This window comes from Zootoca vivipara, chromosome 4, assembly GCF_963506605.1.
Source record: "Zootoca vivipara chromosome 4, rZooViv1.1, whole genome shotgun sequence".
In the NCBI taxonomy this organism is placed as follows: domain Eukaryota; kingdom Metazoa; phylum Chordata; class Lepidosauria; order Squamata; family Lacertidae; genus Zootoca; species Zootoca vivipara.
Window position 1 is genome coordinate 29542186 of NC_083279.1, and position 16809 is coordinate 29558994.

At 40.6% G+C, this 16809-nt stretch overlaps 1 protein-coding gene and 1 long non-coding RNA gene across 12 annotated transcripts in view; one reads left to right on the forward strand and one right to left on the reverse strand.

Moving 5' to 3' along the window:
* The window catches only part of INPP4A (inositol polyphosphate-4-phosphatase type I A), a 99977-nt gene that overhangs the window by 58090 nt on the left and 25078 nt on the right, over window positions 1–16809 (forward strand). For 5 of the 8 annotated variants that reach the window (XM_035114601.2, XM_035114600.2, XM_060273449.1 and 2 more), the window contains 8 exons: window positions 300–404; window positions 1522–1630; window positions 4615–4632; window positions 7441–7624; window positions 7842–8060; window positions 8908–9163; window positions 13031–13063; window positions 14839–15011. In XM_035114601.2, coding sequence (XP_034970492.1) covers window positions 300–404; window positions 1522–1630; window positions 4615–4632; window positions 7441–7624; window positions 7842–8060; window positions 8908–9163; window positions 13031–13063; window positions 14839–15011 — 1097 coding nt within the window. The remainder of the gene's footprint in view (window positions 1–299; window positions 405–1521; window positions 1631–4614; window positions 4633–7440; window positions 7625–7841; window positions 8061–8907; window positions 9164–13030; window positions 13064–14838; window positions 15012–16809) is intronic. The other 3 variants (XM_035114605.2, XM_035114604.2, XM_035114606.2) reach the window with 3 other exon arrangements.
* Window positions 10502–16809, reverse strand: part of LOC118084738 (uncharacterized) — a 40303-nt gene continuing 33995 nt past the window's right edge. For all 4 annotated transcript variants that reach the window (XR_004692560.2, XR_004692561.2, XR_009557450.1 and 1 more), the window contains one exon: window positions 10502–15009. This is a non-coding gene — a long non-coding RNA (uncharacterized LOC118084738). The remainder of the gene's footprint in view (window positions 15010–16809) is intronic.

Sequence of the window (16809 nt, forward strand, 5' to 3'; positions counted from 1 at the left end):
TGGCGCAAGCCAGGTGCCTTAAATATGCAGTTAAATGTGGTTTAAATGTATGGTGTGGATGTCGCCGTGTGGTGGGACTAGCACCATCTATTTAAACAAAGGACTTAGTTGCACTGGGGGGGGGGGAGGAGATACATTCCCAACTTTTCACTGCACGCCGTCCATCATTTTCAAAGAGGCCCTCTCGCCAGTACAACTTGATGCGGCAGTTTTTGTACTGCAATTTGTCCACAATTTTTTCTTAGTGGTTGCATTTTTATGGACTCAGCATGCAGAAATCATCTTCTCTATATCCTCAGGTCCATCGTTCAAAGCAAGTAGCCTGAAAGCTGACAAAAAGCTGGAATTTGTGCCCACAAATTTACACATACAGCGAATGAGAGTCCAAGATGATGCAGGATCAGGTATTTTTTCTTGCTCATATATCCTGTAGGTTCTATTGTGTGTGTATGTGTGTGTGCGCGTGTGTGTGCATGCACACACGTGTGTTTTCCCAATCCTTCACAGAGATGCTGGGGTTTGAGCTTGCAACTTTTTCATTCAGCTTATGTGCTTTACTATTGAGTTGTAGCTTTCATTTTTTTGAAAAAAGAATGTTTCTAGCCCTCCTACAGAAAAAGTTATGAAGTGAAATGTGCGGGTACTTCAAAGCATTACTGTGAAATGAACCGGTCTGGTTGCTCTTGCTTGTCTACGGTATGTTTTTAGCCAACAAGTTAAACCAGAGCTTTGATAAATGAATTATTTAGACACAAGGCATTGGAATCCCAGGGTTCCTAAGGGGCTGCTCTTTCCCCCTCCTCTTTAGTCTACTTATCCTGCTTTTGCCTTATTTTCTAGTCCTTGGATTCTCCATAGTTTGCCCTACCATTTTCCCCCTAGCAATCAGGATGCAACTTTCCTGTGTTGGGTTCGTCTGAGATCAGGTAGTCTCTAGAAGTTATTGTCTGCAAATACTACTACATACTCAGCGTGAGTGGATTTTAAAGACCCCTCTCTTCCAATAAAGTGGCAACTGCAAAGTATGAAAATTTGCAGAGACTCTAAGGAATGTCTACTGCTCTGCAGGAGTTAAAGGCTGAAGCCCAGGCACTCATTAAGAATGCACTGTTTAGTTAACTTACAGAACAATTATATACTTGTCTTTTCAGAAGTAAGTCTGTGTTTAATAGGGTTTACGCCCAGGCAATTGGTTTAGGAGTGGCACTGGGCAAAAGTAGGTGTTACTCCTTTCCTGGTACAGAAATATGATTACAGGAAAAGCTTCAACGTGACAGCACGTTCTCTAATTTGTGTTATGCTGTGCCCCCCATGGCAGCTGTCTTGTTACTGGTACCCCACAGCACACACACACAAATCGAAATGTGCCCACTGGTCTAAAAAGCTTGGCAACCCCCAGATCTATTAGGTGCTTTGCAGATTACATTCTTTTTAGTACAAATTCTCACAGGCTTGCAGTACAAATCTGGATGGTGAGTATTCTCCTTTAAACCTCTCCTCCTCACTTTTGGTTTTGTTTAGATCAGAACTATGATATTGTAACTATAGGAGCACCAGCAGCTCACTGTCAAGGATTTAAGTCTGGAGGCCTGCGGAAAAAGCTGCACAAATTTGAAGATGCCAAGAAACAGTAAGTAGAATGCTTGGTGGCTGTCTGCCCTTCCCTGTAGCCCCTGTTTTGTAAAAAGCATCTAATACCTTGTGTTTTTTTTATTGCTTCTACATATAGGAAGATTCACTCCAAAACCACGAAGATTAGAGCCAGTTTATGGAAAGAGTTTGACAGAAGAAGGTTTTCCAATTTTTTCCGCCAGTAATTTTACTTCAGTTTTAAGTAGATAGATAGATAGATAGATAATGACAGCTTAATGAGTTATTATATATTTAATATAAGCATTAGCCTTTCCGGATAGATGTGTAAAAGGTTTGACTGTACGTGTAGATTCCTGCAGTCCCTAAGTTTGACCTCGGCTGTTTTTACCCTTTGATCTGAGCAGCTGAAATCAGATCAAAGGATCAGAAGTCTATGGGCAGCTCCTGGGTCCCTGTCTGCTCCTTAGCAGCACCATTTCCCGGCAACTGCATTTTTACTGTGTCTATTCCCTGTATATTTAGGGAACATCCTGAAATAGTCTACAAAATTGGTCTTTAACCTTTCTCCTAATTTTTCAATCTAAAGCTTTTTGAAGATCCTTAATGACTGTCTTTAATGAAGCTCCCCAATCTGAAGTCAGATGGGAACATGGCTAAACTAATTTTCCTAGCTTCTGTCTCTGTCATTTCCTAATAGGTGGCACAGACCTTTCTTGAGAACATGCTGAAAGAGCGAGACTCCCTATTCTTTCTTGGTCTTTTAGCAATCATCTTAGTTCTGTGAAAAGGAAATTCAATCAGTGCTTCTTCTTTTTTAAGAGCGAGATGGTAAACTCTGACCTCTTTTTGGAGCGGGGATTCCTACTATATTTTCTCATTAGAGAGCAGAAACCCAGGGTTTTCTTTTGTATTCTATAACTGCAGGAATGGCTTTGAGGAAGCACACTCTCTGGTTTCCTCTAGCAGCTGGTTTGTATGGAAGACAGAAGAGAGAGGAGTGATTTACACTTCTACTTTCTGTGTTTTCACTATAAAATTTAAAATACGGAATGTAAATCTTAATCCTTGGATGACATGCTCGATTCCCAGAGGGAATTGCAAGTAAACTGGCATACTGGAATTGCCACAGTTCTGACACTGCTCCCTGTCTACACTATAATACAAAAGGTTAAGTCTATACATGCCTGAAGGGGGAAAAGGTACTGGGACAATGTCAAGACGCATATCCATAGAAATTTCTTAAGCTGGCCGGAAGTGTCTCAGATGCAGCATGGAGATGCAGATTCCATCCTCGTCTTGTGGTCCCCACAGTCAAAACCAGGGAGGTAGGAGGAGAGCTGGGCTGGCTTCTAGTTTTGCTTGGTTTTTTTAAGCTGGAAAGACACTATTTGTGCCATTTCCACCCTTTCAGGTTTAAATGGTTGAGTGGTAAACCAGTCACCCAGAAAGATGACATCTGCACATGAGGAATACATGCAGAAATTTCCTTATAGAGAGCCACTCTACTGGAAACCACTATGGAAGACATTTCATATAAGCATGCACCTTACAACCATCTCCTCACCCCACCCCAATTTTGCTACTGTCAGACCCATGTTTTTTTTTTATCATAGCTGGAACTCCTTGCAAAGGACTGGCTTTTGGGGAACATACCAGATGTCTGTAGTAGCTGTTGTATCACTACTATTACTTGATGTTGTATTTTGCGAAAACATATTTGTATGGAGAAAAATATATGTAGCAAAGGTCTACACTAAACTACAATTATTTGATCTCTGTTGGTTTTAAGTGACTTGTTGTCACTGCCACATCAGGTATAGTTTATAACCAGCAGATGGTGGCCCAGTAAATAGAATTACAGTATTCTTCCTGCTGACTCTGCTGGTACCTGGGAAGAACATGGGTGCTGCAGTCCTCTAAAATTTTTGATCTTTAATATGTTGTGGAATCGTTGCATGAATAGGGGGTGGGTGGAAGGAAGCAGTGAAGCTCACTGAACTTGCTGCTTCTCCTTTATTTCTCCTCCTCTATAATATCTCCAGTCCTTCCTGTTTTCCTGCCTGCTAGAAGTCCCCTGGTCACAGCAATGTGGGGTGTTGTGAGGTCTGCATAAGGGTTATTAATAGTGATGAGGGGAATCGTTCAGTAATTTACACTTCCCAGAACAATAAGAGAACCCAAAACACAGCTATCCCTTGGAATTTGATCTTCTAATATTACAGTGCAGTTCTCATAACAAAAATGTATCAAAGTGAACTGTGTATAAAAATGCATATATGAGTGAACATATACAAAATTGCATTGCATTAGAGGAGATTGCTTGCAAAAATATGTGTTGGGGGGAAATGCATACATAAATCTGTATATAAGGAGAATACATACTAAAATACTGATAAATTTTCATGATGTGGAAATCTGAACTTATTACTGAAAAAATGAGAAACCAAAATGGACCTATATATCCACCCCAAGCTATTAAGCAACCCACACTTGGGTCAGGATTGAAAGAACTAATCTTCAGGGCAGTTCTTTTTTAACTCCTAGCAGACACTTGTGCCATATCAGAATCTGCTTCTAACGGTTCCTTCACTGCCAAACCAGTTTGGTATTTTGGGTGGGAGGCTGATGATTAATGAGAAACATGAACTCTAAACACCCCCCACCCCAATCTGTGCAAAGTAAATTGTGTGGTTCTTTGGATCCCAGCCCATAGATTTGTGTTATGCTGCCAGATTGCAGAGTTATTTGTGCATTTTGCAGTCGAGCTCCTTGTGTCGCATGTAGCACCCATTGTGCTGATGCAGCCAGAAATCTATGGAATGGGTTGCAAGTCATAAACCATTCTGCATTGACTATGATTTTGTTTTGCTTACAATTTTAATGACATAAGCAAACCTTATTGGGGAAAAATATTTAAAACAACTAACATTGTTTATCTAATGTTGCTTTGCTTTGGTTTTTTTTGCTTTTGGTATCTGCTAACAAATAATGGCTAACATTCATTTGGTTTTATTTTTTTAGCAGTTATGAGGAATGTTGGTGAGTTTTCTGTTTCTCAGTTTGGAGATAGAGCTCTCCTGTTTGATCTTTTCCTTTTTTTAAACAAAAGTTAATGTGTTTATGTACAGAGATGCCTCCCCCTTTTAATACTTTGCATTTGCTTTTGCTAATTTTGCTTCGTTCAGTTAATGTGGTTGTTTACTGGGGTATGTTGCATGATTTAATTTGACATTGTCATCTGCATTATTTGCCTTCTTAATGAACAGCTAACACAGACCAAGTTTGGTTGCTAGAACATTGGGAGCCAATTTAATTGGAATGCTTCAACTTTAAGAGACCATTTTTGTTAGAAACTGAAAATACTCATAGTACGACATGAACCTTTTACATTATTATATTGGTCACTCTTTTTATGCATCCACAAATGTATGAAAATTGGTTAGAAATTGGGCTTTGAACTTCAAGTTGCCAGTGAAGGCTGATAGCTGCTCATTTGGGAGAATGACTGCAGATAGTAGTTTGTTGTTTGTGAACTTCACACCATCAAATAATTTATTTCCTCTTGTCTGGCAATAGATTTGCTTCCCTTCTTTTAATATGAGACTCACCAGGCTGCATGGACTGTGCTGCCAATTATATCCTAATTCTTCTGCATGATATCTCCCTTATTGTAAGAAAAACAGTTAATAACTCTGGATAGTTGGATGTGACTATTGAGATGGTGCAGAGATTTTTTAACAGCTGTCCCATATAGAAACAAGGAACCCTGGAGAAAATCCAATAAAAGAGGCATGCTAAAGCTATTTTGAATCAGTAGGTTTAAACATGCCTAACAGTGTTTGATAAAGGCTGCTGTCCTTGAAATAGCTTGTCAAGAGCCATACATGACCCAATTGCTGTGACCCAATTGCTGACAGTTTCAGCAAACACATTGTTCCCAATCAGTGGTTTTTAAGACCTTTGATCCTGCAAAGTTAGGAATTCTAGATCCATTTTGTCTAAACAAATGACTTGTACAACAACAGCCACACTCCCCAAAAGTGGTGTCCAACATTACCAGCCCTGTTCCATGTTGGCACCTCACTCTGAAAACCTGATCTGGTTTCAGAAGCAATTTTCTGCCTGTGTGGAAGAGCTGGTTTTTTTTGGGGGGGGGGAATGATGCACCTTTAGGCTTACATACCCACATGATGGGATCTTATTTTCAACTAGGCATTGTGTCAGTATAGTACTCTCCCACACATTTTTGCTCTAGAACAGGAGTGTGGAACCTGTGACCTTCCTAGATGTTATAGGACTACGACTCCCATCAGCCCTGGCTAACATGGTCAAGGGACAGGAATTATGGGAGCTCTGTAGTTGCACCAGCAATATACTGTATGGTAGAGGGTTAGGGGTAAGAATAACATCCTGGTTTTGCAACATGTTTGGGACTGCAAAAACAGTGAGGGTGGCAATCAGATGGCAGTCCATACATTACTTGGCTGGTGGAGTCTGTTTGCCTTGGCTGGTCACAGGCAGTACAGCTTTGAGACTCAGGCTTAAATGAATGCAAACTGGTGAGGAAGACTGAACATGGGGCCAAGCAAAGCTTTGCTATCCTCTTGTGCAGGGATTCCCAACAAAATTTTCTAGAGGACCCCTCATCGAGCTGCTATTGTGACAAGGACCCCCATTAATTCCTAATCCTAAAATTAAAAAGTGAGAGCCAAATTAAGAGTCTTTTTATATTTTATATTTATACGTTTTTTACAGTTACAACAGAGTACTCCATCAGTATACAGTTAGTTTTAATTTTCAGTTCTTAATGAGATGAACCACTTTTTAACCAACGGTCCATTTTTAACTACGCGAACTGTAGCTTCTGCGAAAAACAACGCTTTGTTTACAAACACTACTGTTTTGCAAAGAGGCAGCGCGCGCCAGGAAGGAGGGAGGGGAATGGAGAAGACAGGGTACTTGCGCAGTAGCGCACAAATGAAGCCGATGCGCGCAAAGCATCTTGGGGAGGTGAGCGTTAGTAGAATGCGCGCGCTGCCTCTTTGCAAAACAGTAGTGTTTGTAAAGCGCCACCTAACGGCATACAGCAGAACTACTGCCTCTATCTAATTCTAGTTTTGCGCTAGACTCTGCTCATGCAGGAAGCGGCCAAAACAAAAAATCTGTTATCATACAAAATATATTTAAAATATTTTTTATTCTAATAGCATCTTGCGGACCCCTCTGGCATAGCTCGTGGACCCCTGGGGGTCCACGGACCACCTGTTGGGAACCACTGCTCTTGTGCATGTAAAATGACACCAGGCACCGGCTGAGGTCTTTTGAGTTGGTTGAAGGCAGAAATTGAACAGCGTTTTCCTCCCTCAACCACTAGGGGGAGCTCAACTCTTGCCTGATGTCATCTTTGCATGCACAGAGAAGACCTTACATGGTAAGAACCGACGCTCAATTCTGGGTCAAAGAGCAGAAATAGTTTTGCTTAAGTTCTAGTAACTGTGAGCTGCCTAGAGGACTTCGAAGCCTACCAAATGGAGGTATTTGGAGACCCTTTAAATCCTCATTCAGTGATTGCCATATCCTGTCCCTGTGGAAGTTATGAGCAGTCACTTGGCATGCACATCGTATGTTGCCACCCAAGTGCTTCCATTAAAGGCAGAGTTGGGCCTGGGCGGTAGTCTGAACATGAGTCCTTGTAGCCCCTCTCGATCTCTTCATGCTTGATAGTTAATTGGGAGGAACTGTTTGCTGTGCTTTCTCCTTTTTCAGCATGAAAAAGGAATGGAATTGCAATGCTGGTCTGTTGGATTGATTTTTGTTTTAAAAATTATCCCTTTTTCCACCCCCCAGCGCTTCGACCAATACCCAGTCAATAGTGTACATACCACAAGATATTATCCGAGCAAAGGAGATTATTGCACAGATCAATACCCTGAAAACTCAAGTTAGTTACTACGCAGAAAGACTCTCCAGAGCTGCCAAGGACAGATCCGCCAATGGGCTTGAAAGAACACTTGCCATTCTGGCAGATAAGGTACGAGATATGATCAAGAGTCCCTATCTCCCATTGTGGTCTCTCTGAATATACTGAGAATGCATCCTTGGCTATCCTGTTTTAATATTAAGTTTTGACTGTAAGAGAACATGGCAAGGCAGTCTTAGTGGTTCCTCTGCAGTTCCTGAATTCATGATGGAACATGGAATGTAGAAAGAGTTGCAAAAGACGTTGTTGTTGTTTCGATCCTTTCTAGACACGGCAGCTTGTCACCGTCTGCGACTGCAAACTGCTGGCAAATTCAATACATGCGCTGAATGCTGCAAGACCAGATTATATAGCTTCAAAGCCCTCCCCAACCTCTGTAGAGGAAGAGCAAGTGGTGCTGAGGAATGACCAAGATACCCTGGTGGCCAGGTGGACAGGAAGAAATAGCCGGTCTTCTCTACAAGTGGACTGGCATGAAGAAGAATGGGTAGGTTTGTTGACCTGGGATTCAGTTTCTATTAGAAGTCTTGCTGCTGAAAGCTTGAGGGGGTATAGTTACGCTACATTTCACCATTCTGTGGATTTGGGTTTTCAAGCTGTGGTCCAGGGATCACCAGGGATCCATGAACTTCACTCAGGAGAAGACACTTGTGTGTCTTTGTTTCTGTGGTTGAAAACAGGAGGTGGCACATCCATCACATTAAACAATAATATTGTATTTTATTGTTTTGAAATTTGAGTTTAAACTGAATTCAGTAAAATTTAAGAAATAAAAGCAACAAAATTACAATTATAAATCATACAAGATCTAGCACAGTGCATTACATTTGCTGCAGGAAAGGTATGACTTGGCCTGCCAAGAATCTCAGCAATTTTCAAGTGGTCAGTGGGGGAAATTTTGGGGGAAAGTGCTGTTATAGGCACATTTTCTATGGAAAGCAAAATCTTAAGACTAGCATCTACTATTGGAAGGCTCTTCAACTAGACAGCCATCAGCTTTCTAACTGATAAATGATGTTAACAGATATTCTTGTGAGGAGTAATGAAAAATGGTGTCATGAAGGCCAGTAAAGCACATGTATTGAGCACCTTACAGGGAGAGCCTATAAAATACACCCTCATAACAAATGGAAAACATTCTTCTGAAAGATAATCGTATGACTGAGCCCATTGTGTTGATAAGTTTGCTCTTCTACTTCGGGCTTCTTCAACTGCTATTTTGACCTAAGATCCTTCCTGCAGTGAGATCAGAATGATGTAACACCCCCACCCACCCCCAATGTTAAAGTTACAGGAGTGTTTAGTTAGTCCATTTGTTTTTCATTCCTTCCCAGGAAAAAGTCTGGGTGAATGTTGACAAAAGTCTTGAATGCATTATCCAGAGGGTGGACAAACTCCTCCAGAAAGAGCGTTTACATAGTGACAGCTGTGAAGACGTTTTTCAGTGTGACACCAGCTGTTCTAGCAAGAAAGGTAAACGGGATACCCGTGCGTACTGGATAAAGCCACGCACCTCATCATCATCATCTTCATCATCCCCACCATCTTCATCCATATCATCCTCTGCATGCCATTGTCCCCATGACACAAGTGCGTATGACAGCCATGGCTTCTTCCTGCTGCTCCTCCGCTTTGGCATATTTCTTACCCTTTTCTCCATCGTGCTCCATGTGGTGTTTATGAGTAAGTGGCTGCATTTAGACAATCAAATCTCAGTCCAACAGGATTCACGCATCTGCACTGTGCTCCTCCTTTGGCATGATTGAGGAAACCAGCCAGAAAGCTGCAGTTAATGTTGGCTTTAGAAGCAGGTTCTGTATCTATGGTGAGCAGCTTTCAAATAAGGCCTGAGAAGGAGCCATAGTTTTTAAAAGGCATCCAGGTCCTCACTTGTTTGGAAGCTGTTAACCATTGTTTCCAGTCTGGCGGGCATGTGTGGCTGGTTAACTGTGGTTTTCTGGCATGCTTGCTTGCTTGCTCATGCAGTGAAAGGAAGCTGGAGCAAAGGGATTGTGTGCGGGTGCGCGAAACTTGTGCATAACTTGGTGTATCGAGCTGAGATCTGGTCATCTGAACGTGGCCAAAATGTATGCTACAGAAGAGAGATGGGAGGCATTTTTCCTTAGATTTATTTTAAGGCACACTCTCCTGTTTCTCCTGAAACATGTGGATTAAGGTCTCCTCTGCATAGGCCCTTCTGCTGCTAGGGTGTTTCTAAATAAGAGCCAAACAGGGAAGGTCTGCACAAGAAAAGTCAGAGGAGTGAGTAGAGCTTGGGTGACTGTTTTTCTGAAGTGAACTAGGCGTTAAAGCAGTGACAATGTGAGGTGTGAGAAACTGCTGGATTCTGCTTTGGGGCTTTGGCAAAATCACTTAACAGCATTTTCTGTTTAGTTTTATATACTGATAATTTGTATTTGTATTGAGGACTTCTGGTTCATAGTCCATGCTCTTTGCTCATAGTTCAGAAAATTATATACTGTGTACTCTTTCTGTACATCAGGTCCCTGCCATTCAGGCTATTTTAGACTGAATTGGATTCTTCTGTTTTACCCAGCTGATAGCGGGGCATTCTCTGTTGTCCTCATTCCTGAATATTTGTCAGAGTATGGTGACCCTTGGGACACTTCTCATGTTCCTCATTGTGACTACACAACTAGGCCCCATCAGGCATGTGGGAATTTGCAAACTGAGCATATATTTGGGTGACATTGTTGAACCTCTAGGTCTGAGTTTCCCAAAGTTGGTCTCCAGCTGTTTTTGGACTACAACTCCCATCATCCCTAGCTAGCAGGACCAGTGGTCAGGACCCAAGTGGTTAGCTTGGGAAATCCTGCTAGGCCATAATATTTCCCCCTTGTGCTTTGATTTGTTGGCTTGTAAATGGGTAGAGAAATAGAATTTCCAACCGTACACAGATTTTTAAAAAAGTATACACGTGTGTGATGTCTATGTGTTACACCTGTGTTTCTGTAACAAATGTGTAACTGTTTCCTCCACCCCACCCCATGCTGATCACAGTGTGTAGAGCTGCCCTACCAAATTCTTTGTTGTGTTACATTGAAGGATATGTTAGAACTCAATAGTTTCTTTCTTAGAGGACTGAGAACAGTCTGCGTTCTTATATGACATTTCAAAACAATTAATACAAAAATTCGTATGAGAAGGCAACTGAAAACTACCATTCTCATACTGTATTTTCATTATGTGTATTCACAACAAATTTGTATTTGTGATTTCACACAGTCATTTCATAATTAATATTTCTGAGGTACAATATTTTTAACAGAGTAAAATGCTGTCTCATGAAATATTTTTTTCTTTTAACTTATTAGGTGCAGAACTAGTTGTGTATGATTTGTCAAGCTTCGTGACCTATTGCTTTTCTGTGTTTCTAGTTATTCATTCCATATGTTGTTAAGAATTAGCAAGATACAAGGATGAAGAACTGAGTGTATTGATCTCTATGAAATAACTTAGGCATTGGTTTTCATGTTATCTTTCAACTGTTTGCAGATTGAATTTAAATCTTAAACTTCTTTTTCTAATAAGCTGTGTGAAAATATGTGTGGGGAAGATATATTGTCTGAATCAAGTAATTGTTAAAGAACTTTCACATCAGAGTGATTAAGAAATGGATTTCACTCAATGCAGCCAGTATCTATACAGCCCAGCACTGTATAATTTTTTGTATGTGGCAAACATTCTCTCTCAATTCATCTAATGTTTTCTGATAATGTATTGGCTGAGAACCATTGAAATTATGGATCAACATGTTTCAATGCTTGCCGTTGTGCTCAACTCAAGCTGTGCATCATCACTTTTATGTTTACATGCACAGAGGTGCACTGTTTTCAATTCCAAGTAGTTTAATCTGCATATTGAGATGCTAGAACGGCTTCATGTGGAACGTGTTAAAAACAGGATGTTTTTAACTTTATTATTTATAGCATGCCTGATGTGCTAGACACTATACAAGTTAAAAACAAACCTAGTCCCTGGCAATAGCTTATAGTTTAAAGACGTAGCCTGAAGAATGAGCTAGGCCCAGGGAATGACAATGGATCAGAGTAGAAAGAGAGAGAGAAAAGAAAGCACATGTAGTGACTGAAAAATGATGAAGTGACTTATATTTGAAATGTGAAATGAGACAGGTAGTCAGCCAATTTAAAGAGTAGTAAATGAGGGAAATCGCAATGATCGTAGTCTGTTCTGATTTGAGTTTTGGCCATGTGATTAGATGGAGAGCATATTATAATTTGAAAGAAAGCCAGTGCAGATTGAAAAAGACGTTGGTTACAGCAAATTGCCTTCTGACTTGAATGGAAGAAGTATGAGATAAATAATGCTTGTGAAAAGAGATGCTTTGTTTAAGAAATCTAGTTGTCATGTGAGTGAATCCTATACCCGTGTTATAAATAGGTCTGGAGAAATACAAGGAGCCAAAGAGAGGAAATGGAAGAATAGTGCTCTCAGATGAGTACTCTTAGAGAACATGTCTCAGTTCACCCAGGACCAGCTTGGTACAGTTCAAACATAAGTGTTTGTACAACTTCAACACATGCAGTTTCTGGTAGCATCCCTTCATTCATTAGTTTCCCTCTAACTGCTGTTTAAAAAGTTAGCTTGGTATGAGAATGGCTGAAAGTGAATGCCCAAGAGGCAGCTTCCCTTTCTTCTTTTCCAAAGCCCCAAACTGTTTTAAATGGGGGGAGGGGGAATCTTAAAAGGCGCCTTGTGGTTTTGGTGGGAGGAAATGGCGGAACAAAACTAACATTTGTTCATAATGCCCTGTTGTGTGCTTGGCAAAATAATCTGTGAGACATGATCTTCCAGTTCTAGTTGATAGCATCTCTTCCATTCATTTCAGTGGGAATTGGATCCAGCCTTAATTTTGGGCACTCTGGCTCCTAAAAATATGACCTAGTCTGTGTTCCTTGGTGTCTGCAAATGCACATACTGTATATATTTTTATAAACAAGTTTGTCATATTCACACTTTACAGTGTGCACATGTAAAGTATCTTAGGTGTACACCTAAAAATGCCACATGTGCGTATTAGGGTTACTTAATGCACCCTAAAACTCTTGCCAGTGTTCTGCTATTCTATTTAGCTGCTTTTAATGCAAGTCATTAAGCTAGTGGTTCTCAAACTGTGTTGTCTGTGGCTCACATACAGCTGTTTCCAGCAGATACAGAGATCGATTTTTTCTCCTGTTGTTGTGTTCACTTCTCCTCCTAGTGCTAGAAATAATTTGTAACAGCTTGTTGTACCAAGCTGGAGTATTTTATGCTGGCACAATCAGGAGGAGAGGTGATCAGTGGTACAGTTTGTCTGTGATGTGCCACTTTGCAAAAGATTGTTTGAGAACTTCTGTACTAAGCATTTCAGTTGCCTATGTTTAAAATGTGTTGCTTCCCCTTAATCATGCATGTTGCACCTCCATTTTTGTGCAGATTGCAGTCCTACTCCTGAAGAGTCTGGCCCAGGTATGTGTGTGTTTTCTCCCCTCCATTCACAGTATTTGCTTCTGAAAACTGCAGAAGAAAAAAAGGTTTTCTGTGCATCTAACACAAATGACTTTTGCTGATGCTAATTTGGGTACTGTACTGCTACGTGAATAGAAGTATGCTGTTAGGTTAGTAGGTGCAAACTGGCCTTCCTTGCCAATAAATTTTAACACACAGTAATTATGTGACAGGAAGACATTTTAAAAAATATGCTGGAAGGCAGTCATATGTAGCTGCTACTGTCTAGTTAAAACAGATGTTGCCTCTTTTTGTGTATGTATGCAGAGTGCTGGTAAAACTGGTTTAAACCCATTTGGTCAGAGGCTACATTGAACCGCCTTCCATTTTGGTGTGTGTGTGTGTGTGTGTTCTGTGGTTCTTTACTGGGTGGGTACAAAATGCTGAGTAATGCTTGTTTGGTTTCCCCCCTTTAAATTAATGCTGGGAAGCAGATGAGGCTAGAAGGATGTGACTTGCCCTAGACTAAGTCAGAATTTGAACCTGGCTATCTAAACCCAACACATTATCCCTTGTGCCATGCTGGCTGATCTTGAAAGAAGAGACATGAGCCACTTGATAGCATATTACAGAACTTGTGGGGAGTAGGGGCCAGAATTCTCTTAATGTGGTTTTTTTTATATAAAAAGAATTAGAATGTGTTAGTTTTTGTGTGTAATTGTTTTTTAAGTTTCCATTTGTTTCCACTGTATAAACTGAATACTTAAAATAATTATTTTGAGTTTTTGTCTTTTTAGCTTGGCTATTTGTTTTGTAATTTCTATACCCTGAAAATGGCTGTGCCAGAGAAACTATCCATTGTTCCTTTTTAAAAAAAATTGTCTATAAAAAGCACTTCAGAGCAAATACATCAATAGAACAACCTTTATTTTTCATTGCATAGATAATCTTATTTAGAGTACCAGATTATTTTGGAAAAACTATCATAAAAGGCAGCTTTCCTACTGTTAAAAGAATCCAGCTGTGTTCTGAGGCATAGGGCCAAATAACTTTCTCTCTCTCTCTCTCTCTCTCTCCTCTCTCTCTCTCTCTCTCGGTGTGTGTGTGTGTAGGATGGGACACAGGTTTAAGATACCACAGTACTTTATGGTATTCTAAAAACAACTTTCCATAACTGCCCTTCATTTGAATGGCTGTCAAAGAACAGAGAGTACTTGCTTCGAGCTGAGCAACTTGTACCAGAATGCTGCACATTCATAATAAACCATAGGTTATTTCAGACAATGGCTTACTGTTACATTCTAACAGGGCCAGTGGGTTCAATTTATGGCAATAAGACTCTTCTACTTTGTCCCAGTGTGGATGCAACTATTCTCTAGAACTAAGTTTAACTCTCTTCTTTTATGCAAATTCCCCCAACTGTCTCTTACACATGGTGTAGCATTACATAGGCACATGACTTACCAAGGTTAGCTTTAAACAGGTTTTGCAAATCAGTTTCAAATCCTGATTTCAAAGTGGTTAAAATCTAATCTTGGTTAGCATTGGCATAGATGTAATGTTGCACTACAGCCAGTTCAGACAATGGAGAGTAAAAGCTTGCATGAGCCATGGGCCTGCTTCCAATGACTCAAACATGGCTTAAGATATAGGCAGCCTTAAATCCACACCAGGCCTTTAAGTTGCGTTCGTATGTTTCTTAAAAGCGGTTTCTTTTTGAGTATGGTATTTTTATTTTTAAAAATTCTATAGAGTATTGCCATTAATTGCCTCCTCCTTCCTTTTGAAAACTGCAGGTGAATGGAGTGAGGCCCTTTACCCATTGCTGACAACACTCACAGACTGCGTAGCCATGATGAGTGACAAGGCAAAGAAAGCGATGGTCTTTCTCTTGATGCAAGATAGTGCCCCTACAATAGCTCTTTGCTTGAGCCTTCAGTACCGACGGGATGTTGTCTTTTGCCAAACTGTAAGCAAGAAAGTAGAATTCATACTTTAGACTTTGGATATCTTTTTTAAAAAAATGGAAGAGTAACTTTGAAAGCAGTAAGAATTACTACACATTTCTGAACAATCCCGCCCCGCCCCGCCCCCCGCCTTCACCAGCTTTGGCTGCAATCTCTCCTGGGCTTAGATTCTTTAAAACTAGATAATGTTTGTTTTAATACAGGGAGGCAGGTAGCTGGATCTGACCTTCATTAGGACATTTAATCTCATTATACTTTTACAAAAATAGCTATAAACCAAACACCATTTGCAGCAATTGCTATCTAGATTGGTCATTAGTGGGGGTGGGAGAGGGTAGAAGGGAAACTGGTGCATTGTTTTGCATGTACATGTACACTAACATTTTTTTTTAAAAAAAAAACCCCTCAAGTTTTCTTCCCAAAAGTTAAAATAGGAACAGTGCTTCACCTGGAATGCATAGTAAAAAAAAGGGGGGCATTTAGGGCAGATGTGGCAGTGCTGGTACATCCAGCATTAATTCTCCCTGCCTCCAATGTGGTATAGCATTATTACATAACTATTAGTACTCTGCCTAAAAGGTAGAAACACATCTATTTATTTCAGCATCCTATGGGCATTTTGACCTGGGGAGGGGGAAGAGAGAATTTTCTTGACAAGCAGAGCTTCTGTTTCCAAATAAATATAGGACTCTGAGGTGTCTATACAGTGGAACCTCGGTTTATGAACGCCGCGGACCCATCTGGAACGGATTAATTCATTTTCCATTACTTTCAATGGGAAAGTTTGCTTCAGTTTATGAACGCTTCAGTTTATGAACAGACTTCCAGAACCAATTACACCCATGCTTCAGTTTATGAACGCTTCAGTTTAAGTACTCCGCGGACCCGTCTGGAACGGATTAATCCACTTTCCATTACTTTCAATGGGAAAGTTTGCTTCAGTTTATGAACGCTTACTCCGCGGACCGTCTGGAACGGATTAATTCACTTTCCATTACTTTCAATGGGAAATAAAAAAATTCCTTCAGTAGCACCTTAAAGACCAACTAAGTTTTTATTTTGGTATGAGCTTTCGTGTGCATGCACACTTCTTCAGATACAGTGAAATGGAAGTTTCCAGGCACTTATGTAGAGAAGGGGTGGGGAGGGGTGGGGATGGGGAGGGGGGATCACTCAGAAGGGTGGTGGAAATGGGTGATTGACTGACTGATAGCTGTTGATGACCGCAAACGACTGCAAATGGTTTTGCATGAAAAAGCAAGGGTTGAGATGGCTGAAGATCGCTTATCATGTATAATGAGATAAGAACCCGATATCTCTGTTCAAACCAGGTCCCTCCATGGTTTTGAGCTTGGTGATAAGTTGCAATTCAGCAACTTCTCTTTCCAGTCTATTTCTGAAATTCTTTTGTAGTAAGACAGCTACTTTGAGATCTTGTATAGAATGTCCTGGGAGATTGAAGTGTTCTCCTACTGGTTTTTCTGTCTTCTGGTTCCTGATGTCAGATTTATGTCCATTTATCCTTTGGCGTAGGGTTTGGCCTGTTTGTCCAATATAGAGAGCTGAAGGGCACTGTTGGCATTTGATGGCATACACAATGTTAGAGGATGAGCAATTAAATAGTCCTGAGATGGTATGTTGGATGTTGTTGGGGCCAGTAATGGTGTTGTCTGGGTGTATGTGGCAGCAAAGTTGGCATCTGGGTTTATTGCAGGCTCTGGTACCAGTGTCCATGTTAAGTCTGGTGGTTGTATTATTGTGGGTGAGGAGTTGTTTAAGATTGGGTGGCTGTCTGTAGGC